Below are 26,493 nucleotides of genomic sequence, written 5' to 3' on the forward strand. Positions count from 1 at the left end.
CCCAGTACTAACAGTCACGAAGGATGTACACAGGCCTAGAAAGAGGCTCAGAAAGGGCATGGGCATGGGGCTGCTAGGGGCTCCAATGCCCAGAGCCTCCAGGGTAACCCAGGCATCCTGGTTCTCTCATTTTTTTAAAAAAATCCCCCATTTTGGGTTTAAAAAAGTACCCCAAATCCACGTTTTTTCCATGATTAAAATGAAACACCACTATATATCTGTGTATTGTGGTGTTTCATTTAAATCACGGGAAAATGCGGATTCAGGGTTACTTTTTTTTTAACCCAAAATTCGGGATCTTTTTAGAGAGAAATCCAGGATTCCTGGCCTCTCCCGGAAAACCACGCAGAAGGCTCCTGAGCCCCACTACCCCAGGCCATGCCTGGCACCCTGGGCTCGCGCTCTGCGCAGCCTCCCCTCACAGAACCGCACAACCCCACCCCCTGCGTCGCGAGTACGGTAGCGGGGAATTACTAACGGTCGCTTCCCCGAAGCAGCGACGGTTAAGCAGGGCCAAGCCGCTCATGAGCAGAGGTATTCCCCCAGTTAGGCCCCGCCCGCTGCGTCACGAGCGCGATAAGTGATGGGGGGAACTAGTGATCGCTTCCCCGAAGCGGCGGAGGTTGGGCGGGGTCGGGCATACGCAGAGCTAGCCCCTAGTTAGGCTCCGCCCCTTGCGCCGCTGATCGTTTCCCCGAAGCTGCGGCGGTTGGGGGGGGGCCGGGTTGGGTTATGCATGCGCAGAGCGTGAGGCCGGCGGGGGCGGGTTGTTCGGTGGGATGGCGGCTGCTGGGTTTCTGCGCGGCGACTGTGCGCTGGCGCTGGTGGCGTTGAGCCTCCTGGCGGCACTGGGCTCCGGTCGCTGCGCAGGTGAGCGGGGCTGGAGCTGAGGGCACGCGTGGGCACTGCAGCCGTGGCCTGAGGGCGGAGGGGGGCTGGGCTTGTATTGCCTGGGGGGGCCACCAGGTCCTTTGGGCGTGCAGTGGGTGAGTGCAGGCTCCCGACTGATTTCCACACCCCACCCCCCCACCTGCCTGGTCCCCGCTACTCGCAGCATAAACGGAGAGCGGCTGCCCCTGCAAAGTGGTTGCCACCAGATCAGGACTAGACAGCTCTCATGAGAGCCATAAAGCTCAGGGCTGGAGGACGTGTGGCTCCGGAAAACATGGGACGGCTGCGGAGCCAATGGATCTGGGTTGGACGGCGTGTCGTGGGGGGCAGCACCACTCCCCGAAGTGAGGATCCGGGCTGGTTGAGACCTGCTGCTCGTCCCGGGTCTCGCTCCCTCTCTGCGGCCACTCTTGGCTACCGTGCGAGGCAGGGCAGTTTGATTCATGTGGGGAACGTGGGGTGAGCCTAGGGAGAAATTCATCCTCTTCACTTGCCTCTTCTTTTAACCCTTGTCTTCCCACTGGAAGTCTGTCTTGATCTCTTTACATCTACTACTTACCTTCCTGTTTTGTTTAGCAGCTGTCTCACAGCAGTGTCGTGTGAGGTTTTCTGTTGAACAGGGTGATATGATTTAAGTCACTGATGTTAAACATTAGTTGGTAAACATTCAAACATGTTTATAAATATAGTCTTTATACTCATTTTGAAACTCCTTGGCGCACAGTCCGGATACCATCTAATCTTTTTATGTTTACATAAACAGTTATGTCCTGTGGCATATATTCAGTTAGGTTCTTCTTTATTACATTTTTTTATTTCATTAAAATGGTGATCTATACCTCTTTTAGTACATGATAAATTAGTTTTGTATGACTTGTGTCAAGTTCTGCTTTAGACGGAAACTTGGAATTCAGTTAAAAAGCTATTCTCATGCATTTTTAAAATATTTTAACTAGTTAAATACAATTATTTTAATGTAATATAAAATGTAATTAAGAAAAAAGTGTAAGTTTTTATCTTAACATACTTTGCATTTAACATTAATGTATTGATCTAGTAACCAAAGACTTATCTGTTGTGAGGCAATAGAACTAAAACTCTCTGGTTACCATATCCTGTAGCATGTTTAGGACCAGCAATTGGGGTAAGAGGTCAGGCAGCAGTTTCTGTAATGTTACATCTTTAAAGCCTGATTTTAAAAGAAAAATAAAAGCTTCCTGTGGTGTAGTACCATATCACATCTGAAAATTATTCTTCCTATTTCTGTTTCATTTTTTTCCTCCCCAAACATAAGGCCTGCAAGCCAGATCCAACCTGCCAGAAATTGAGCAGTGAGGCAAGTTATGGAAGGGTTAATGCCCATGATTACCAGAGCTGCTCCCTAAGTGGGCCAGTGCCCAGAGGGTTAAGCTGCTACCTGCTTACTGCTGGAAGTCAGGCTTCTGACCTGCAAGAAACCGCAGGGTCCAGATCTTGCCCCTGGAGCTAAATGAGTTTGATGCTCTTGCTTTAAATGTTTCGATGTAAGTTCATTTGAAGTAATTTATGTGCTTAAAGCTAAGTCTAAGTGTTTGAATGATTGAGTCCTTGATTGTTCCCTTAGCCAAATTAATCCTTTTTTCTTCTCTCTTTTTAACACTTAAATAAACTGTGATGTGATCTTTCTAAAAAAAAAAAAAAAAAAATCAGTTGTTGTTGACGTGCTCTTTAAAGTAATCATTTAAAAATGCAAGATGACAGTGTTCCATTAAAATCATATGGGTTATTAAACCTAAAACTTAAAGCATTTTTTTTTAAGTTTTCATCCTTCATTTTATCATGAGAAGACAGAAAGTTCTTTAAAATAAGAAAAACCTTCCCAGTAATAGAAAATGAGCACTGATTTTTAAAAAAGTCCAAATTCGGAGGAGTTCCAACCAAATCCGCAGCAGCTCTCATGGTTCTGTTGTCCAGCCCTGAAAATTTTTACTTACTCTGAAAGTATTCTCTTTTTTTTCCACCATTACTTGTCCTTGTAAGTTGGCCTGTAGCTGAACTCTATCTGTCATGTTCGCAGACATTTTATCTAACAAGCTACTTCCTCTTATTTCTTTTCTGGTGATCTAACAGCAGAATTTAAAGTTCTAGTAGAACCCATTCTGTTAACTAAAGAATTTTGCTCAACTTGTGTGGCTTACTACCCTCTCTATCCTGTCTTTTGACAGAGATACTCTTTTCATCACCTGATTAGATAAAGAAATTTCTTAAAATGGGGGCTGACATGAAAAATAAGCACCAAATATTCCTTTTGGTGGAAAAAAACTGCTCGTGATTGTCTGAAGCTGTTTTCCATGATGTTGTAACTATGTTCTCATAACTTACTGGGAAGCTATCAATTTATGATGGATGTGTCCTATTATAGTTGACAAATGTGTTTGCTAACGTAAAACTTTGCTAGGAAGAATACAGTTGTGAAGTGGGAAATAAGGAGCATATAAATAGACTTCCAAGTTAAAAGGGTACAATCTGGATATTTGTGGTTTGCTTTTGTTTATTAAAGTTAAGTTTTTACTAATAACAAATGTAGTTTTAGTTTTAAGAATGACTTTGTATAGAGAAATTCCTAATTTTTACTGTTTCAGCGACTTTCCAGCTCAGATTTGCTCAGTTTTCAGATATTTTACTACTTAAACTTTGGCACCATATGCCTCTTTCCGTTGCATCTATGCAACAGCCTGATGAAATAATGAAGTTGCATCTCTACTACAATAATTTTTCAGTTGGGGTTGAATAACTTAAAGATAAGGTGTTGCAGAGATTGTCAAACATATTCCATTTACATGGCAATCTAAGTGCAATAGTCAAAAAACATTTTTTATTATTTCAGAGCAATTTTAGTTTTGCCTAGCAGGCGTTAGTAAAAAGTAGGAAATTATTCTACTTCATCACAGGATTCTGCATAAACAAAGAAGACATTTGGTGAGCAAAAGGGGAGCCTTTTTATCCCCTTAGTTTTGAAATTATCACCACTTTAAAGGTGAAGTCTCACTTCAATTCAGAGCTTGTCTTTATAGTACAATTTTTAATCTGTCACTTTTGAAATGAAGACAGCTTTACTGGAAAAGGTTTACTTCCTGTGTTTAGTAGTGTAGGGGCAATATACTTACTTGTGCTGTGTTCTACAAAGTACAACTAGAAAGCAGTCTTTCTGTTTGTTTTCTAAAGGACTATCCAGATTCGGACTGTTATTGTTTCTGGAGAATGATAGTGTTTAAGAAAGTTATTGAAGTTCCTTTTTGTCTCCTTTTTTCCCCCCCTGCACTTCTGGCTGCACACCCTCTTGCCTGCCATCACTTTTTTTTGTTCCAAATTAGCAAGTATTTGTTTTAAACCACAGTCTACTTCCTTACTCTTAATCTCCTGAAATAAGATGCAGAGCACTACTAGTCCAGGAAAAACTTGGGGTATTACTGCATAGCAAAGGCAACCTAATGACAGATGATGAGGAAAAGGCTGAAGTACTCGATGCCTTTTTTTACCTCAGTCTTCACAGGCAAGGTCAGCTGCCAGACTACTGCACCTGGCAGCTCAGTTTGGGGAGGAGGTGAGCAAACGACAGTGGTGGATGAACAGGCTAGGCCTATTTAGAAAAGCTGGATGTGTATGAGTCCATGGGGCTGGAAGTGCTGAGGGAGTTAGCTGATGTGATTGCAGAGCCACTGGCCATTCTCTTTGAAAACTAGTGGTGATTGGGAGAGGTCCCGAACCATTAGAGAAGGACAAATATAGTGGCCATCTTTAAGAAAGGCAAGAAGGAGGATCCAGGAAACTACAGATTGGTCAGCCTCACCTTAGTCCCTGAAAAAATCAGAGCAGGATCTCAAGGAATTCATTTCTAAGTACCTGGAGGATAAGAAGGTGGTGAATCCCTGATGGCTGTTCCTAATCAAGGGCAAGTCATGCCTGACTAATCTGATTGCCTTCTGACAAAGTGACGTACTCTACGGATGTGGGGACAGCAGTGGATGTGGTATGCCTCGATGTTAGCAAGGCTTTTGGTGCAGTCTTGCACAATATTCTTGCAGGCAAGCTAAGGGAGTACAGGTTGGATGAATAGACTGTAAGGTAGATAGAAGACTGACTGGATCATCAAGCTCAATGGGTAGTAAACAGTGGCTCAATGTCTAGTGGGCAGCTGGTCTCAAGTGGAGTGCCCCAGGGGTCGGTCCTAGAGCCAGTTTTGTTCAGTATCTTCATCAGCAGTTTGGAAGATGGGGTGGAGTGCACTCTCAGCAAGTTTGCAGCTGACACCAAGCTGGGTGGAGATGAGTAGTGGATATGCTGAAGGGTAGAGCTAGGATTCAGAGAGACCTAGACAAATTGGAGGATTGGAACAAAAGGAATCTCATGAAGTTCAGTAAGGACAAGTGAAAATCCTGCACTTAGGATGGAACAGTCCCATGCACTGACAGACTGGGACTGACTGGCTAAGCCATAGCTCTGCAGAAAAGGACCTGAGGGTTGCAGTGGACAGTAAGCTGAATATGAGCCAGCAGTGTTCCCCTGTTACGAAGAAAGCTAACGACATACTGGGGCTGCATTCATAGAAGCATTACCAGCAGATTGAGGGAAGGGTTTATTCCCTTCTATTCGACACTGGTGAGGCCACAACTGGAATTTTGGGCCCCGCCCTGCAGGAAGGATGTGGACAAATTGGAGAGAGTCCAGCAGAGGGTAACAAAAATGGTTAGGGGGCTGGGGCACATGACTTCTGAGGAGAGGCTGGGGGAGCTGGGCTTATTTAGTCTGCAGAAGACTGAAAGGGGATTTAATAGCAGCCTTCAGTTAGCTGAAGTGGGGTTTGAAAGAAGATGGAGCTGGGCAGTTCTTAGTGGTGGCAGATGCTAGAACAAGGAACTATAGTGGTCTCAAGTTGCAGCAAGGGAAGTTTAGGTTGCATATTAGGAAAAGCTTTCTCAAGAGGAGGGAAGTAAAGCACTGGAACAGGTTACCCACAGAGGTTGTAAAATCTCCATCTGTGGAGGTTTTTAAGACCCGAGTAGACAAATCCTTGCCTGGACTGATCTAGTTGGGGATGGTCCTGCATTGAGCAGGGGGTTGAACTATATAACCTCCAAAGGTACCTTCCACGCTGACTTATCTATGATTCTGAGCCCTTTTGGAGAAGACATACACAGTGTATCCTAGTCTTAGACTGTATTGCGGCCCCATGGAGTGGATGACAGGGAGAAAGTTTACTAGGGGTACCACCATTCCTTTGAAGGGTGCAGCAAGGTATGAAGAGATAGAAACAGGGTCAGACTTGTCTCTGTCTGGCTGATCCCCCACCCAGACTGCCTGGCTCCTCTGCAAGGAGGTAAGCACTGTAAAATATATATATTTGTTTTTGAAATTGGGTACCACTCTCTTCATAAAAGTTATGGAGGGTGCCTTGAGTCCAGTGAAGGGTGCCTTGAGTCCAGAAAAGATTGAAAGCCACTGCCTTATCTTCTTCCCACCTTCCCAATTTTTTTTTTAATTGTAGGCCAGATGAATTTAATGATCCCTCAGAATGTTCAAGTCCATATTATAAACACAAACATCACGCTAAAATGGGACTGGAATAGTTGGAACAACTTCAGTGTGACATTCTCACCTCAATATCAGTGGTAAGTTCACTACTTTACTGTGGACCTAAAATTGTTTGATATCTGTTTCTATAAAGATGGGAGGGGAGTTTTATTTTTGTATTGTCTTAATGCAATTTAAAAAAACAACTTGTTGAAACAAGAACAGGAACACATTGGTAATCCGAGAAAGTGTGGTGCTTTACAAACAGTACGTAGCTATCATTTTATTGCTTTGTGTAGTTTGAACATATTTTCCAAATGAAAATAAAAGCTAATGTACCTAGAATAGTTTGAATTTTTTAAAAAGTTAATTGTCATTGTGGTAGTAACCTTTTATTATTCAAGTCACTTTGGGAATTTTGGGCTTTCTAGCATTGCGCTTTGAGACAAATCCAAAAAGTGAACAGCCAGTTCTAGGAATCTATATGTTCTTCAGGGAAGTGACAATGATTGTCCCTTTAACCTACTAAAAATGTAAATTACTTAACAAGTACAGTAAATTTGTGCTACTAGTTATACTATAGTTCTGGTGATGTAAGTGGATAATTTTGGTGTGGTTTTATTTGTGGAGTAGACAGGACCAAACTCAGATTTTTGTGATGTGGTGGATTTTATACAATCATACCACAAATTATGAAGCCACCAGGAAGCCTTACTGACTCTTTTTGAAATTGAATGAATGGCCTGCATATTTTTTAATATGGGTGAATAGAACTTGGAGTTTGTTTAGCTATAGATGAAAACCAATTTTGTATGTTACTGACAACAAGATTTACTTAGCATCCACTTCTAGAAACAACATGTAGAATATTTTGGGCAAGTGGACATAAGGTATGTATAGATTAGACATATGGATAGCATCATTGCTTTGTGTCCAAAGTGTATTAATGTTGTGCCAGAATAAATGTAGTAAATAAATAAGGCAGTAATGATCTTTATTTAGATTTCTGTCATAATGGAGTTCCTACATGTTGACAGGGTCCCTTTTGGTAAAGTATAAAGGAGCAAACATTTAATTTTCTCAAAGGATGCCTGATCAAAACATGTATTTGTGTGGGTTTAATTATAAAAAAAAAAATATCAAAATATATTCTTTCCCAAATGGGTAAGGGGCAGATTAGGATAACTCAAAAGAAGAACTGCAGGGTTTTTTTTCTGATGATTGGATTTGGTTCATGTAGGATAACTACTTTATGGGAAGTATCAAAACCTAGTTTATGTCACTTGAGCTAGTCACTCTGAAACTGATTTAAATTATAAGCCTTTGCATAGGATATAGCTATACTTCTGTCTTGTAAGAAAACAGCACTGAGAAACTTCTGAATGCAGCAAGAGAAGAAAGCACAGAATTCTCATAATCCTGTGCTGAATTTAGGTCTCTCAAGATGCAATGTATAGCAAAAGCTGTGTTATCTGACACTTTACCAACCGGAAAGCTCCACTAACCAGCATCTGTCAATACAAATCTTCCTTCCGAGGGACGCAGCAAAAGCGAAACCCGAAGTCCCACTTCTGGTTTCGCTGCTGCAAGCTGAGTTCTTCACTTCTTCCTTGTGGACCACAGCGCAGGACAAAGCAGCCTGCTCAGAGCTCCCCTCCCTGTCCCCCAGCACACTGATGCCAAGGAGTGAAAGCCTGGTGCACTGGATGCAGCATATTTGATTAACTGGTATCCCTCATTCCCAAGGGATGCCGGATAACAGAGCGTTTACTGTAATTGTCTAAACTAAGATTATGTATGTATATGTGAAGGGTTCCCTACTCTCCATTTGATCAGGATATTTGTTTCTTTCATATGGTGCCACTTCATGCAGTCAGCTGTAGTTGTCAGGTTGAGAAGGGCTATTTCTAGTAGGATAAAACAACTCAGTTCTTTTTCTGTGTTGTATCATATTGTTTTATCTCTTCCCCCTCCTTTATTTCTGATACCTTGTGCTGTTTCTTCCTTTTCTCTCTTTCCTCACATTTTTTTTCTTCCTCACCTTTTTTGTTTCTTTATTTTTACGCCTCCCTGATCTGCCGCTATTGTTTTCATTACAGTCCCATGCACCAGTACAGGCTGGGGGCTGAGTGGCTGGGCAGCAGCTCTGCAGTAAAGGACCTGGGGGTTACAGTGGACAATAAGAGGAATATGAGCCAGCAGTGTGCCCTTGTTGCCAAGAAGGCTAACGGCATACTGGGCTGCATTAGGAGGAGTGTTGCCAGTAGGTCAAGGGAAGTCATTATTCCTCTCTTCAGCACTGATGAGGCTCCATCTGGTGTATTGTGTTCAGTTTTGGGTCCCCCACTACAGAAAGGATGTGGACAAATCGGAGAGAGTCCAGGGGAGAGCAACAACAGTGGTTCGGGGGCTGGGGCACATGACTTATAAGGAAAGACTGAGGGACCTGGACTTATTTAGTCTAGAGAAGAAAAAGACTAAGGGGGGATTTAATAGCAGCTTTCAACTACCTGAAGTGGCGTTTGAAAGAGGATGGAGCTAGACTTCTCAGTGGTGGCAGATGACAGAAAACGGAGCAATGTTTACCTAAAGAGGTGGTAGAAACTCCATCCTTGGAGGTTTTCAGAACCCAGCTAGATAAAGTTTTGGCTGGGATGTTCTAGTTGGGGATGGTCCTGAGGTCCTTTCCAACCCTAACTTTGTGATTCTATGATTAGTTTTCCTCCTTTCATTATTGCACGTTCTGGCTTTCTTCCCAGATCCTGAAATGTTCCTTCTATTTTTTTCATGCTGTTAGGAGTAGACTAGCAAGGAAATTCCATCCAGAATTTGCTGAATTCTATTTGCATGTCCTTATTTAATATAATTTGATATAATTTAGTTTAAATAGACTATCTCTTGTAATCTAGAATAGTTGATAGAAGGCGTTCAATAAACTAAATGAACTTTGGCATGTTGGTTTTGTCACCAGAAGAAATCTAACTGTACTCTGCCTTTGCAAAAGGTTGGAGGATTATGAGGAAGATGGAACAAATTGGACAGAGTTACCTGGGTGTGAAAATATCACTGTCACCAAATGTGACATTTCCTCAGCAGTGACGGATTATTTGTGCAACTATTCTGTGCGTGTAAGAGCTGAAAGAGGAGAAGAAAAATCTCCATGGTCGGAACCTTTCATATTTGTTCCAAATATAATAGGTATGGATTACATGTACTGTGTTACTTTTTTGCAACTGTATTTCAACTTACATAACAGTACAACATAAAATATATAGTATACATTTATATTCCATAGTGTGTGGTCTTGCATAAATCAGTTGCCAATTGCCTTTTATTAAACTATTTTTGTGCCATTTATTTAGGCTTATGAAATGATTTAGTAAATAGTTGAACAGTAACTTTTCTGAGACCTTGTGCAGCAGGTAAAACAGTCCAATACTACCTTCCTCTCAGTGGCACAGTTATCACAGCATAAATGGCTTATCCCAATATAGAATTGTATGGAAAGTGGAAGAACTTAATAGTGGTGTAAATCACATTTATACTGTTGTGAATACGTAACACATAACAGAGTTATTCTGCTTAAACTATCCCAATGGGAAATGCCCCCCATCAAAATAGCTAACTCACTATGAAAATTATTTAGGCTGGGCTTAATTCTTGCTAATATCTCTTCCCCTGCTTTCAGTGGCATTGAGCTTTTCCTATCTGACTTCCCCTGTTCCCAAAGTATTTTAAACATCTTTGGTTGGGGTGAAAAGAACTTTGATACAATCTGTTGGATTGGGTTTGAATACAAAATAAGAGACTTTTGAAGGCACAAATGGAATATGCAATCTAAATGTCATTTGTGCTTTTGAAAATCTCACCTGTTATGATTTTCCAACCTTATTGCCTTAGCGTGATATATATAATGTAGATTTATAGTATCAAATAATAAACTATTTACATTTAATCTAACTGCTAATAAAGTTTTCTTTTTGAGAAACTTAAATGACTCATAAATTTGAATAGACAAAGATTGGATTAGTACAGCTTTAATGTAGCTATTATATAACCAGACATAGGTAATTGCAGTAGAAAACGTGTGATTGCCTATCACTCACAAATAGTGTGTCCTAACTGGTTGTCCTCACTTTGGAGTGAGATATGGCTCATTGTTCATGTCATGGAGTGCTGTGGTGGCTTTCTCCACCTTGCATCCAGTCTATTGCATTTGCATTTCTCACATTTGAAAACACTGGAGTGGTTGGGGGCCAGAGGGAGGGGGGGGACGCAGCCGGCTGCCTGACAACCATTGCCATCCAGGGAAGTTGGCATGCAGCCCTTTCTCCATTGCTACTAGATGCCAATAGGGACAGGACAGCTGTGGCAGCAACAGAGGCTGACTAGTGGGGTTTCTGCAGCTTGGTAGCAACAGGAACAGGGCTGTTGCAGCAGCAGCAGGGGCCAAGTGGAGGCAAAGCCTTCCAACCGAGCACTGTGTGACCTTGTCACCCCCAGATGTCTTACAAACAGCCCTGGTCTTGGAGTGCCAATGTACCCTTTAAAGTCCTGGGGGCAGATGGAGCCAAGGAGCAGTTCCCCTGTCGCCCCCTGCCTGAATAGCCTGCTTTTGTCATTCTCCAGCCAGGGGGATGCTTTTAACACATAGCTGTCCATCGCTCTTTTTTGCAGTGCTACAAATCTAGGGATAAATCTTGTAGCACTAAAAAAATAATGTCTAGACAGAGCCTGAGTGGCATATCTTGCATATGTCACCATGTTCCTGCCAGTGAAGCAAAATACACGGTCAGGGTTAACAGTAGCTTCACAAAGAGTTTAGAGCATGCATTGTATAGGATGGTTTGGATAGGGATAATTCTACCTCATGCAGGGGGTTGGACTAGATCACTTCACTTCTCAAGGTCCCTTCCAGCCCTTCTTCTCTGTGATTTCTGTCTATAGGCGATTCAAGGTCTTTTGACTTTAATCATGAACTGGAACCTACATACCGGTAGACTCTTCCCTTAATATTGAATTAGCTCTTTTGGACTGAGCTGCTGTCTATATTCATTTCTGGAAGTACATTGCATAAATTACATAACTTTTCAGAGTCTTAGAATCAGTAAAATTCTGTGCTGCTTCTAAAGGATATTATGACAGCTTTTTTCAGTCTTGAATAAACCTTGGAGTTTGCTTATTTAATTTTCACCTAAGAAGAATTTTGACTTGCATACTTTAGGTATCTTCTTTGTAGTTTATTTGTTAAAGCATATTGTTTTGTCTCTTCAAAATTATTATACTCACGGGTTTGTTTGTTTTTTTGTTTTTATTCTACAGCTGAAATTGGTCCTCCAGGAGTGCAGCTGGAATCTGTAAATGGAATGGTGAAAGTCAACATTTCCCCTCCAGAGGCAAATTCCAAGGAAAAAATGTGGACACAGCACAGTTTTAGCTATAATGCTATTATCTGGAAAAAGTCATCAAATGCAGAGGTGTTTGACTTTCAGTCAATAACACAATAACTATTCTTGGAATTTTACTTAAGGCAGTGACTCCCTAAAACTAAATATTGGGGTTTTTAAAATTTTTATTTATGAATTATCTGAATTTCTTACCTGCATCTTGCTATATGAATTTAACAAACATAATTTGAAATGATCACATAAGATTTTTAGTATATGTCAAATATATTGATAGTAAATATAAATGCTACAGTCCCTGGTAATGCAGGAAAAAAAAAAATGTTTATTCCTGACAAGGTTAGCATTGACAAAGTATGAATATTTCCAGTCATGTAAAAGTAGCTCAGGGATCTTCTCCTTATTTCTCAATCTCTGGCATTCTACAAAGCATCACAACTCCTTGTGAGGCATTTAGAATGGAAATTGTAGGCTGGTTTACTAACGTTCACTAGATTGTTTGTGTTTCCTAAACATCCAGTGTAGGAAATACCTGTCTCCCACTTCATACAGTAGTGTTAGTATAAATGCCAAACGAGTGGGGATACACATGGTGAGAAATTCGGTTTTGTAAGCCATTTTTAAAGGAAAAAAATTCTAAGAACCTACCAAGCATATTCTGAATTTATATTAAAAAAATAAAAGTGTGAAAAAACTTGGATTACATTTATTTAGTTTGGCCGTTTTAAATCAACTTTTATAGATTTCAGAAGATATTAATGAGCTTGAGTATACATAAAAACTTGGGTGTGTTGTGGCTTAAACTAGAGGAAAATCAGTCTCTACAAATTAATGTTCAAAATATGTTAAGAATGTCAATCATGCATTATAATGCAGTGCTCCCTGAATGTACCTGAACATGTCTGATGTGCTGGGTCAGGGGTTTTCAGTGTTTTTTAGTCTGTGTACCCCTGGTGGCATGCAGCAGTGGAAAATAAAAGCGCCAGCAGCACACGACATGTGGCGGCACAAGCAGTGCAAAGTGCTGGCGGCCCTGCCCCCTGCTTCTCTGCACTGCTGCCATGTATCCCCTGTGGCTTTCCCAAGTACCCTCAGGGGTACATGTACCCCTGGTTGACAACCCCTGTGCTAGGTGATTCTTTAGAATGGTCACACTTCTTGTTAAAGATTGAATTGATTTAGGAAGGAACAGTTCCTTTAATATGATGTTTTGTAATTGTCTCTTACAGCCAAAAAATAGAGCTATTTATCCTAGAGATATAATTCATGATCTTGAACCAGAGACTACTTACTGTCTGAAAGTTCAAGCACGCCTTAACTCTGAAGCAAAAAGAGGTTATTTCAGCCCAGAACAATGCATAAACACAACTAGAGGTAAGGAGCTAAATCCTTTAAATTTAAGCAATTAGCCTTAGAATTAGCAAACAGGTTTGTAAATACATTACTCCAAAGTACTTGAACTGTACAAAATAATCAAGTTTCCCACAAGTTTCAATGAAAATTGGATTCAGGGTGAATTTTCATGTTCTGTTCCTGAAAGGGTGTGTATGGTGGGAATTAAGGGAAAATATATCCTTCTGGTAAAATCAAGAATCTGTATGGGCTTGAACCAAGTTAGAACAAAACCAAACTATTTCTAAGCCTAACCATGCCTTCTTTTAATCGTCATAAGCTGCTCAGTGTGGTCTTGAGGGTGTTTGCTTGAAGTATGTGAATTACATAGCACATTTTTTTGCAGTCTCATCTTATGTTCCAATATCTTTTCAATAGATGTTGGAAAGACTTTGGACTTTATTCCTAGGTACATGGATATATAGAAATTGTAGTACTGGATCAGATAAGTAGTACAAGTCCTGTGTCTTGTCACTGTGGCTGTCCTTCTGCATGTAAGGCAGTGCTGTTCTGAGACGTGCAGTGCCTATTCAGTCCCGTAGCTTCTGAATTGGAAATAGTATAGCCATATTTGTACAGTGCTGTTTGCATATCAATATGATCTGTGACGCAGTAACACGCTAACATTTTCACATTACTTCTGGTTCAAGATGTAGCAGCACTAGGTGTCTTGGTAATACCCTAATAGCAATCTGATACTTCAGAGCAGCTATAAGAAACCCCTTAGAGTACTTATGAAACTGTGTGAGAAACAGGAAAAAAAAAATCAAAAAGTGCCATGAAGCATCTCAGGAGTTACTAATGTTTTTCTGTAAAACCTATAGTGAGAGAGTTACTTACCCCAAGTTTAAAGTAATGTGCATTTACTCCTAAAACACCAGCTTAAGAAGATTTTAATGTTCTCCTCAAACAGCTCTTTTAAATTTACTGTACCCATTCCTTAATATGAAAAAAATATTGTCCATACTTGTTGATGACTGTTGGTGGGTATTTTTTTTCCTTTTGTATTTAAGCATCGAATGGGCTTCCTTGTCCAACAAATGTCACAGTTCATGCTTTGAACATGAAATTTCTTCTCAGTTGGGATAATCACTACAATAACAGTGTGAGCTTCAACGTACAATATCTCAGGTAAGTTTTAATTACTCTTAAATTCAGTTAATCTTATCCAAATCTGTGCTGCACATACAAGACTTGTATCTTACCATTTAAATTGTCCTGGATTAGACATTGGAAGCTCAGCATTTATAGAAACTCTGAAAAGTGCCTACAGGCCGTTTTTGAGGCAAATAACCCTTCATTTAGTTGCCTGTTTGGTTGTTAAAAGAATTACAAAAATGTCTTGATTCTTAGGAATTCAAAGCACTTAGTTTCTCTATACACTGCTAAGGAATAAGTTCCCAAATATGACTAAAAATGTTAATATATTATGGTATACCTACATTAAGAAAAACTATGAAATATAAGGAAACCAGCTGAGTTGATGTTGAGAGTATAAACTTGAAAGTAAAGGCAAATGTCAAGGGCTTCAGATATTAATATTTCTACATTATACATGTTCTAAGCTTTTCAGCAATTTGATATTAAGACACAGGCTTAGATGCCTAACCATTTATACATGCAGTATGAGCACACAAATTGCTGTCAGTCTCAAATATTTTAATTTCTTAATTGGTATTTAGATTTTCAGTGAAAGGTTACACTATGCACATCCCTCATCTTTTATTAAAAAGAATGACCATACCATAGAAAGATGGCATTTTCCTGAAGTTGTTTGAGCATATCAACAAACAAACAAAAAAAACTGCTGAGAACTGAAGAAAATCCTTATTTGGACTTCCAAGAAGTATTTTGAATAAATGTAACAAATGTACATTTTTTGCCTGAGAAATAATAAAAATATAAAGCAAAATGGGGAATAGATGTAGGCTTTAGTGTTTCAACTGTAAATGGAAGCTGTTGTCATCTTGATTTAACGTAAGAGCTTCATACTCATGTAGAATGTTTCTTCTAGTGGTTTTTATAAGCAATTTAATGAAGATTACTCAAATAAGTGGTATGTTGTACCTGGATGTGAAAACATCTCTCATACACAATGCGACTTCTCTGACATCGGTGCTAGTGGAAATTACTACATCCGTGTAAATGCTACGAATGGATATAATAGATCATGTTCCTCAAAAGAAATAAAAGTGGATCCTTGTGTAGTAAGTAAGTAGATGTATATTTTTTATCTATATTTTTTCACTTGTTTTTACTTTGTTTGTATTCATTTTTCACCTCTCTGTTTCAATCTTTTCATATCGTATCTCTATTCTGATATTTGTCTTGGACAGGGGGCTTTGTTCTGATGTGACTGAGAAACAGGAAAATTGGAAAATCAGTCAATTGTGAAATGCTGTAATTGGGGCAGAACAGACTTCCTACTCTCTCATGTACACATACAACCTAGTTTATACACTGAAGCAGGGGTTTTCAACCTTTTTGGATCAGTGTACTCCTGGCAGCCAGACACAGCAGGTTTGAGAGTGGCATGTGGCTGCATGTGGAGCAGCGGCAGCTGCTGCATGCAAGCTTCCCCGACCCCTCACATCCGGCTGGGACGGCAGCGTCAGCACAGGAGGGTGTATGGCGGTGCTCTGTCCCTGCTCACCTGTGTGTACCCCAGTAAGGCCTTCTCAAGTACCCCTGAGGGTACACATACTTCTGGTTGACAACCCCTGCACTAAAGCATTATTTCTCAATTAGTGGGCTGTAACTCTAAGACAAGGTTCATGTGAGGAACTGAAAGCTTATTACAGATTAGAACAAACCCTTGCTTCTCCTTATTCTTCAAGAAAGTGGTGTCAGTCTCATGAAATACAGATTCTGTAATCTCTTTTTCGTCCATTCCATTTTATTTTACTGTCATAGTAAATGTGTGGAGTTATAAAAGATGAGAGGTCCCAAGCTGTAGAAGTTGAAAAACCATTAAGAATGGTGTACTTTACTGAATCAATACTTACTCCACATTTCAGACTCTTCTTTGTCAGTATGTAAATCTAATAAATGGAGTCCACTGTAGTTCAGTGGTAGTAGAATTATTGTCTGCTACACAGGGGACCCAGGTTTGTTTCCTGGAAGCTTATACAGCTACAGCTGTATACAGCACCAAATGTCTGGACTAGACTCAGTCTGGCCTTTGAATTGTGCCTCAGTGGCTTAAAGGGGGGATGGAAGGTCTGGACAGCCTCCACCCCTCCAGACTCCTCTAGGCATATGCATTGAAGGTCTGGTTGATCTTCGACACATAATCCGAAAGGGTTGATACTTCTCAGGGGAAAAAAATCTAATAAATAATTTCTTTTGGAAATTGGGCATTGCTTTGCTAGAATATACAAACAGTTGTCTAGGCTGGTTGTTATGGATGGAAGCAAAAAATTAATAATGCTTCTGACCATTTAGAAGTATAAATACCATTGTAGCCTTTGTTATTGTACATCTGCTGAACTAATAGCAGATATTGATGGATTTCAGGTTGGCTTCCTATTAGAGAAGAAATGTATTACATGGATGGGTGTTTTGTGGTTTGTTTGGGTTTTTGACTCAGATATGCCGCTTCTTGAACACAGATGGTCACAGATGTAGGTAATCCCTTCTTTCAGCCCAAAAGCCAATTGTTAGGTGGTCTACCAAAGTCAAGGCAGCTACCAGCCAATTTTGCAGGCAAACTACAGGCCAGGCAGCCATTTTTACAGGCAGGGTGCAGTGGGTCTCCCATGCCTCTAATTAGCCCCAGTGGCCCCACCTCTCACTGCTGATTGTCTGCAAGGGCTGTTCATCATATGACCCCCATCACTCACTGCTGATTGGCTGCAAAGATAGTCTGTCATGCAGCCCTGCCCCTCACTGCTCATTTGGTGGTGAGGGGTGGCCCCATATAATGTACAGCCCTCATAGCCAATCAGCAGGGGCGAGGGCAGTCATCTTGCTGTGCTGGCAACCCCCTTTCCTCCCCCTACCGGTGGGCTGCACAGTTGGCCACAGGAACCTGCTGGGAGCTAGCATTTTATTTTTGGTGAGGTGGTTGTTGTTTTTTGTTTTTGTTTTGTTGTTTTTCAGGGAGCACACCAAAAGTGTGGACCCTGTGCTTTTTCGCAGTCTGCCCAAAATTGTGGTTTCTGCAAAAAATGTGAAATAACAATTTTGGTAGGTTCTTACCAATCGTCTGTTCCTATGAAGCAGTTCTACTAAGAATTGACTCTAGTTAGAGAAAGTAAGGCAGACAGCATGCACTTTTGCTGTTGTAGCGGTTCCTGAAAAATGAAATTGCATCCCAGAAGCAACAATATTATTTGGGGTCCCCTTCCCCCATAAGAATAGACCAGGCTTACAGACTTACAAGGCTATATATCTGACAGCACCCTTAGGTGACTCTCTTAGCAACACGTATCTAGCTAGTAAAAATGAAGATGTTCTGTTTCTTGTTTTCATACTAGTTTTCCATATTCAACTAGATTATTGACCAAATACACATTTTTTAAATGTAGTAGCTCTGTTTTATGACTAGAACTCTATCATAACTTTAATATATTACTTAGTGTTACTAACCAATTAAAAATAATGAATCATTACTTTTAAATATTTATAATTTTACTGCTTTTCCATGTTCCCATTTTGTAAAAGTAAAAGTCAGATTTTGGCTATTTCAAATAAAATTTTTGCTGTTACAGGGTCACATAGCCTTTGTCTAACTGTTTTGTTTTAAACTCTTCTCTACAATGCTTTAAGATGAAATTGGCCCTCCCAGCGTAAAAGTGAACTCCGGTCCCAAATTACTCCGTATCCAGATCACTTGTCCAGGAGAGGAAAATAAGTCCATGAGTGAATGTTATGAATTGTCTTACAGAATTCAGTACTGGGAAAATTCATCAAAACCTGAGGTGGGAAAACCTTTTTCAAAATCCTTTTTAAAAGTATGGGCAACCCCTGCTTAACGCTCTTAATTGGTTCTGGGAAAACAAACATTAAGCAGAACCATGCTAAGCAAAACCCATTTCCCCATAGGCATTAATGTAAATAGAAATATTTGGGTACTGCCGCTTCTTGCTGTAGCTTCTCACCATCACTGCTGCCTCTCCCCACCCCTCTGCCGGTCTGCTGGCCACTCCAGCCCCACGTGCTCCTACTGGCTCTGGCACCACGGGGCCCTGCACTCACTGCTTCTCACTGCCACCACTTCTCCCCACTCCCCTGTCTGCTTCAGCACCATGTGCCAGCCTGGGCCTCTGGCTCCTGCTGGCCCTGGCCCAGCAGCACCAGTATCAGTTACTGCCAAGACCTGATAACAAGCTAGCAGGAGGAATAAAATGTGTTGCAGGCCAGATAGGACAAAAATGGTTTGTAGGAATTTGGAGTTGTTTAGTTGGTGTGTCTCTGTACAGGATGAAATGTAATTTTTTTAAATTGTTAAGCAAGACAAAATACAAGAAAGCACACGTTTGTGCAGGGCAGCATATGAGTAGGATTAAAACTGGAGTCCCATGCAAAACTGTAGACTAGATGGATGATTTTGGCGTATATCAGTGGTGTCAAAGATAACACCTGTTGGCCAGATACAGCCTGTGGGGCCCTATCATCCAGCCTGTGGTGCTACCTAGGGGTCTCAGAGTTGCCATATGGCCCCACATGTGGCACCTGCTCCAGTTCGCATCCTGGAGTGGCTATAGCAGCCCCAGACCAGCCCCATAACATCCTGCCAGGCCAGGTCATGTGGCAGCCATGCTGTACTTGGTGCCCAGTCTGGCTTCTCCAGGACATGTGCTAGATCTGGAATGTAAAGCTGGTCCATAGATCTGTCTAGCCCATAAACTAAGTTCTGTGCTGCTCATCTAGCCAGCAAAACTAAATGAGTTTGACATCTGTGACCTTATATGAAGTGTCTTGCACATTTTAGTTGTCATTTTGATTTGACTTTAGTAGTTAAAAATTCTTTTTTTTTTTTTTTTACAAAAATACAATATCTAGGTGATGTGGCTGTCTTTATACAATAACTAAATATGTGAAACGTGCAAAAAAACTCGTTACATGCGCAGCACAGAAAAGGAATATTGCCAACACCTTTTCAAAATGGTAAAAATTGTTTGTGCTTGCCGACTAGCACTTGCTGAAGTAGTTTTGCAAAGTTTTTACTTGAAAATGTGCAAAATGCTGTCAAACTAAATTTCCATAAACAAATGTATAATTTAGCAGTGCCCAAAATTTTAATCCATTTGAATAACTCTTATAATAACCAGCATCTTTTCTTTTTGCAGGTATCAAATGACGTGGCACAAAAGTCATTCCACACAATCTCAAACTTGATGCCCTCAAGAGCATACTGCTTGAAAATACAAGCATTTGCACAAGTATATAATAAGAGTGGTCAATTCAGCAATGTGATATGCACTGAAACACTTAGTGGTATGAAAAGTTTATAATGTCTGGTATATACTATCCCTGTTTCATGCAGCAGTTGTTATAACAACTCTTCAGCATTTTTTGTAACCTACTCTAAAGTACAGTGTTGCCACTGTAAAGACATGCTCCATATGCTATAAATGTGAACTAGTTACTAAACTTGGCAATTTATAGTGATATTTTTAAAAATGAGCAAAATTTTTAATGCACGTTTGTTACATGGGCTATTACATAGATAGAATATACTAAATGTAAGTCGAGATTAAATTTGAGCATGAAATACATGACATGTATTTCCACATTTTCAAGATAGGAAGGTAATGAACAGGGTGGGAGCATCCTTACACTTCCTGTTTAAGTTGTGTCCCAGTACAAAACATAAGACTCATGAAGCCAGAAAGAGAACAAAAAGGAAGGAGCATGACTGCATCCTCCACTCGGTTGTACATTTTACAGTGTTTAGATCTTTTGGGGGGGGTTTTTGGGGGGGGGGGGTAGTTTAAAATAAAAAAACATTTTGAAAATGGTTCAAGCATGTCCTAGGGTTTATTTTTAAAGAGTATATATGTTCTTCTAAATCTAGAAAGTGTAGTTTATCAAACAACTTTTATCTAAACCAATGATCTTTCATTTATTTTTAGATCACATGTCACCTCTAGTAGTTTTGACAACCTTTTTAATTGCTGTGGTAGTTGTCCTTGTTTTGGCAGTGGTCATCATCTTGGCTATATATCTTTCATATAAAAAGATCAAATATGTATTCTTTCCATCATGCAAGCCTCCTTCTAACATAGAGGTAAGGTCATTTTTTTTATCTTTAAAAAATGTAATTGTTCAAAGATAAAAGATGTAACCATTGCTATATGTATATCTTATCCATCCTTATGAAGGACTAGCAAATTGCCCATAAAGAATGACAGGGGGCAGGAGGGGACAAAGCTCCATGCATCGTGTGTGTCCACCTGGCCCATGTCCGCCTCCCTCCCTCCCTGCCTGCTGTTCTGGAGGGCATCAGGGCCAGGCGTCATGGGGGAGCTGCCACCACTGTGATTCCTCACCCCCACCCCCTCTTCACCCTCAGGTAGGGAGGCATGGGAAAGCCACACCGCTTGGCAGCCAGGGCATATTTGCCATCGCCACAAACTTCCCCCAGCAGTGGCTCAAACCTGGGCCCGCACACCATGGGCTGCACAGCTAGTCTCTGCCCACCCTCTTGAGGGCACGCGCGCAATTGCCCAAAAGTGTTATGGACATACAGACAAAGCCTTTTATTATATTATATATATCGGGCTAGCATCTTTTGATACTTACCATTTTTTATAAAATCTGATAAGCAGATAGTCTAATTGGTATGTAGGAAATGGGTGAGAAATGTGAAAACTATTACAAACTTTTACTTTCCTCCTTGTCAAACTCATTTGAAGATGAGTCATAGAAATTAAGGGTTTTAAGGGACCTCGAAAGATCATTGAGTCCAACCCCTCTGCTCCGGACAGGAATACTGCTGAGATCAAATGATCCCAGCAAGGTGTCTGCCTAGTCTCCTCTTGAAGACTTCCAAGGTTGGGGACTGCACCACCTCTTGAGAAGTCTGTTCCAGATTCTAGTCACCCTTACCATAAAGAAGTTCTTCCTTGCATCCAACCTGAAACTGTCCTGAAACACCTTATGGCCATTGCTCTTTGCCCTCCCCTGGAGTGCCCTAGTGAACAGTTTTTCTCCCAATTCCTGATATTCACCCCTTACATACTTATAGACAGCTACCAAGTCCCCCCTCAGTCTTCTCTTCCTCAGGCTGAACAGTCCCAGATCCCTTTAGTCTTTCCTCATAAGGTTTGTCCTTCAGGCCCTTGATCATTCTTGTGGCCTTTCTCTGAACCCTTTCAAAATTCTCCACATCTCTTTTGAAGTGTGGCATCCAGAACTGGACACAGTACTCCAGCTGGGGTCTCACCAGCACCGAGTAGAGAGGAAGTATCACTTCCTTAGCCCTGCTCACAACACATCAGCTAACACATCTCACTATGCCATTAGCTCTATTGACTGCAGCGTAGCACTGGTGGTTCGTGTTCGTCCTGTGGTCAACCATAACCCTGAGGTCCTTTCAGCCATTGTGCTGGCCAGACTATCTCCTAACCTGTACTCATGTCACTGGTTACTTCTCCCCAGATGAAGCACTCTGTGTTTATCCTTACTGAACTGCATCTGGTTCTACTCCACCCACCTTTCCAGCTTATCCAGGTCTCCTTAGATCAGCATCCTCTCACCTAGTGTGACCACTTTTCTCCAGAACTTAGTATTGTCTGCAGACTTGGCCAGCATGCTCTCCACATCCTCATTTAAATTGTTGATAAAGGTGTTGAACAGCACGGGTCCAAGAACCGAACCATGTGGAACACCCTTGGCTGCCACCTGCCAAGACTATACAGGTCCATCCACTAACACTCTGAGTTCGACCTCTTAGCCGGTTCCTAACCCACCTGACCATGGACTCTGCCAGCCAACAATCCCCCAGGTTTTTTAAAAGCTTCGTGGAAGGATATATTGAAGGCCTTTTTAAAATCCAAGTATATGATGGGGGGGAAAAAGCTACTGTCAAATTTTCCTTTCAAATAAAGTGAAATAATTGCTGTATTTACTCAGATACAAGATGAGGTCCCACCCCGCCTGCTCCCTTGATCAGCATGGGTTTGCGGGGGAGGCCTCTTGTTTCTTATTTGCGTACAGGAAAACCTTATTAAATACATTGTCTCTCATTAAACTTCTGCCAGAAACAGCATGTACCCAGTCATGGAAACTAACTATGAAATTGATTGACTGCAGCCCACTCTGAACACGCATGTAAAACTCATGGTCTATATTGGGCAAACATACTGATGGGAACCTACCAAGGCTAGATTAATACAGGCCATCTGAATAAGATACAGTGCCTACTGGATTCAGTCCTCCTCTGCCAGCTTTTTTTGAAGTCATAGTCAGCCAATGCACTGAATACATTTTGTGTTCCTCTTCACTCCTACAGCCGAGCAGCACCTTTTCTTTCCTGTTTCCAATGATTCCCTTTTTTTCACCAGCCTTAAATGTCTGGCAAACCATTATCAAATATCTATGTAGATGAAAGGCTCTATTGCCCCTCTCTCAGCCCATTGCATGTGACCAGTGTTGCCCCCGCTCCATAGGGTGGCACCTGACCAGGCAACCCCGCGCATCATCTCCATACACATTTTGGAGGGTTCCAAGACATGTGAAAAGAACACCCAGTTCCAGTTGCAAGTGGGAGACTAATTACCATGTAGATCCTTTGTGGGGGGGTATCTGAAGTACACGCACATACTGAGCAGTGCTGAGTTCACACTGTTGACTCCGCTGGATCCCAGCCCTATGAGTTATATGGTAAATCATGAGCCTTTTGGCTTTGGACTAATATCATGCATAGTTTGTACTGTGTATAAGTCCATACAAAAAGTGCTTCTCAGAACTGTGTTTATGGAGTAAATTTATGCTGAAACTTGCAAGAAGGTAAAATGTGTCAATTCTGATGAGCTAAATCTGAGTGTACCTATAGTAATTTGCATATATGCAAATTGAAGTGGGCATTTTTTTGGTCTCTTGCATTTCAAATTAACTGTTTTCCTGTACAAAGCAAAAGTGGGGGTAAGAGGCTGCTGTGGCTTTGACTCTGGCCCTGAGTCTGGGTTAGATGCAAAGCAGCCCTTGCCCCTCACTTGCAGCTTCTGCCCCTCCCCGCCACCCCCTTGCTGTCACACACAGCTCACTTCCATGTGCCGTGCTCAGGGAGGAAAGGGAACTCAAGCAATGTCGGAAAGTAAGGTAGGGAGGAAGAGGCAGTGACTGCAGGGACGGAAGGGGCATGGAGCGGGGGATGCTGGTGGCAGGAGGGCAGGAAGACTATGAGGAGAAGAAGTAGAGGAGGAAGAAGACAAGGGGGCTACCTGACACCAACTTCCCCCCCAGCCACTATTTTCTCTGTAGCAGTGGGAGGGGGACAAATTCAAGATAAACCTCCAATAATTAGATTCTATACCTTTATAAATTTGTAATAATGTAAATGTGAAAATTATAGAATTAATTATTGGGTGGGTCATCTTAAATTCAGGGTCATCTTAGATTTGAATAAATATAGTAAAACAGATCTTCATGTTTTCCTTAAACTATTTCTGTAAGACATTAATTAATTGATGCTTTTGGGTAACAAGTTTTAATGGAGTAAATAAGAATCAAGAAAGTTCTTTTAAACTAACTTGCATCTTCTTCCATAGCTTTCAGGATGCATATATTTTTTGATAGAAGATAGAGAAGTGGCTTAGTTTAATAGCTCTGGTAGAGATCTCTATTTTCCATATTCAGCTCTTTATTCAATATAGGTCAGTTCATTAGCTCAACTCTTGTGTTTTCTTCAACTTCTGGTTACTTTTTTTTTTTTTTTTTAAAAAGGTAAAAATTAACTTCTTGAAGGAGTTTGTTTTCCCCTACTTAGCAACAGCTGTTCCATTTAAGATGAGCCTCATTTTATGTTCACCCCCAGTCCAGCAACTTTAAACATTACCTCCAAAAGTAGTGTAAGACTAGCTCTGTCTCTTCACCTTTCACTAAAGGTACCATTTTCCACTTTCTCCCACTTGAACAAAAAACCTGCAGTTATTGAAACTGCGGTAGCTGAAACCAGGGCAGGTCAGGCTTAAGACTGTAAATGCCTAATGGATAGGGATATGAGGGATTAAGATAAATTCCGTCTTAGTCTCTGAGTTGCTCTGACCATTATAAAGTAGGGTCTTGTAAATTATCTTCAGTCTGTACATATTCAGATAATGATTTTTGTGGTAAATACTACTTGAAATTTATTTTGTTTGAGCAACAATACTTGAGTTTAAATTATACCTATTTCTGCTGCTTGTTCTCTTTTCTTCACAGAAGGGCTTTTATTATCTGGTTCCCACAACTCCAGTGTCACAATCAGCAATGGTTAACCAACCGCAGGTTGAAATAATACAGCTTGGGTCTGAGGCAGACTGGTGCTTCCAATTTAGCTTTTGCTGCTACTTTTATGTGCTGTGCAGCTGTCACGTGGGTAAAGCCTCCTGCTGCCAGAATTCTGCTAGAGCACTCAGTATTGTAAACTAGATCCAGCCTGCAGGCTGTAGTGTACAAGGACAGTCTGAGACTGGCACCAATAATAAAGAAGCTGAACAGCTACAGTGGATGTCATAGCTGGTGATATGGCTATGACCCTGTTCTATCAGATCTGAGCCACACTGAGTAAAAAGCAGGATACTAGCTTAAGAGGAACTTGAATCAATATTCACAGTGTTCTCTGAAAACATTATGCTGTAGGCAGCATGTAAATTGATCAGAGTTTAACATAAAAAAAATAGTTTTAGTTGAATCATAATTTTAAAGAGAATACCACAGTTAACATCAAAGTGTCATCAATAATCTAAGTTATAAGGCAAAATTCAGGGTTTTTGGGTTCAGTAGAAGGCTAGCAACACATTTCATGTAATCTTTCATCTTTTTTTTCCAAATGATATTTTTTGGGGGGGTTCTTAAATAAATGATCCCTGCAAAAGATTGGATGTTAAATGTATCCAGAATTCAGTTAAGTACTGGAGCTTCTTAAACCTGGAGAGCTCCCTATACTACCAATCAAATACTTTTACTTCTTATCCCAGTACACTCAGTGCTTCTCTGTGTAGTTTCTTTTTTGTATAATTCTTCAGCACTTCTTTGATCACCTCCGTACAAAGAGTATAAATGGTGCCTGTCGATTAAAAAGTAGGCTTTGATATTTTTACCACCACTTTCCTGCTCTTTGAAAATATTCTGAATTGGAATCTTCCTCCACGCCTTTGTGCTCATGTGATGATGTATCAGCTCTCGGTTCAGTAGGTTAGGTGTCTCTGTACAGTGCTTGGGATGTTGTAAGTTCCTAAATACTAACGCAGTAAGTGGTTAGGGAAACAGGTTAAGACTCATATCTATATTTTGTGTAAATACATATTATTTATATATAGTATACACACACACGTATGCATGTGCGTATATGTCTGTATATAAAAAGTATAGTTCTTTCCCACGGTTGCACACCAGTGTTTATAGCTAATGTATACTTTATAACTTATTCTTTTGAGAAGGTAGTATTTTAGGTGGAGAATATGATTATGATGTGTAGAATACAATGAAAATGTGATTGTAAGCAGCTTTATTAGCTAGCATCATTTAAGAGTTTCTTTGTTCGCTAGTTTTAAGATGAATAATCTTTGCTTTCCTTCCTTATTTTTTCCTATTTACCCCCTTACCTGTAGCCCTTTGGCGGACAACTCTTCAGTAATCTATATATATCGACTTCAGAGGAACCAGCAGAAAAGTGTTGTATAATTGAGAATACCATTCAAGAAGACGCAAACCCAACTAACTTTAAAAACTACAGTAACTCTAAACAAAGCAGTCGAGATTCAGGAAATTACTCCAATGATGATGATACCTCAGGAAGTAAAGTGTCAGAAGAAACCCTGGAACTAAGAAAGCATCTCAAACATGACTGGGAACATAACTAGCACTTTTGGTGTAGAACAAAGACTTCACCTAGTGAAGAAAGGCTGACTTTGGGCGGCTGTTTAAGTTTTTTTTTGTTTTGTATTTTTCCACATAAAAGGAAAAAGAAAATATGGAGAACCAGTATTATAACACTGTTCCTTTGCTAGAAATACCCTAAGGAACTGTTTGGTTTTGGGTACCTTGTACCATGTTGATTAGTACTTTGTTCTCATCTGTTTACAGTAAAAATATTTGTTCATCT

General features: G+C 40.6%; 1 protein-coding gene across 2 annotated transcripts; it reads left to right on the plus strand.

The window, feature by feature from the left end:
- The first annotated feature begins 757 nt into the window (after positions 1 to 757).
- IFNAR1 (interferon alpha and beta receptor subunit 1) lies at positions 758 to 26,493 on the plus strand. Of its 2 annotated transcripts, none has more exons than XR_002099708.1 (11): positions 758 to 870; positions 6,416 to 6,539; positions 9,446 to 9,639; positions 11,764 to 11,918; positions 13,076 to 13,220; positions 14,252 to 14,369; positions 15,253 to 15,449; positions 18,009 to 18,160; positions 19,532 to 19,679; positions 20,323 to 20,472; positions 26,000 to 26,090. XR_002099708.1 is itself a non-coding variant. In XM_019528836.1 (11 exons), exons 1-11 carry the CDS (start codon positions 780 to 782, stop codon positions 26,249 to 26,251), a joined length of 1,731 nt encoding a protein of 576 aa, XP_019384381.1. In that variant the 5' UTR covers positions 758 to 779; the 3' UTR covers positions 26,252 to 26,493. The 2 variants fall into 2 exon arrangements, 1 of the variants encoding a protein (XP_019384381.1); XM_019528836.1 differs by having other exon boundaries at positions 20,318 to 20,472; positions 26,000 to 26,493.

The sequence above is a fragment of the Crocodylus porosus genome, unplaced genomic scaffold (genome assembly GCF_001723895.1).
Source record: "Crocodylus porosus isolate Cpor-Errol unplaced genomic scaffold, CroPor_comp1, whole genome shotgun sequence".
Classification (NCBI taxonomy): Eukaryota; Metazoa; Chordata; order Crocodylia; family Crocodylidae; genus Crocodylus; species Crocodylus porosus.

Excerpts from the sequence above, each read along its gene's own strand:
- IFNAR1 (XM_019528836.1), top strand. The coding sequence starts at position 780 with ATGGCGGCTGCTGGGTTTCTGCGCGGCGACTGTGCGCTGGCGCTGGTG. Across the intron at positions 15,450-18,008 it reads AGTGGATCCTTGTGTAGTAA|ATGAAATTGGCCCTCCCAGC; the intron begins GTAAGTAGATGT and ends CAATGCTTTAAG. Across the intron at positions 19,680-20,317 it reads ATGCACTGAAACACTTAGTG|ATCACATGTCACCTCTAGTA; the intron begins GTATGAAAAGTT and ends ATTTATTTTTAG.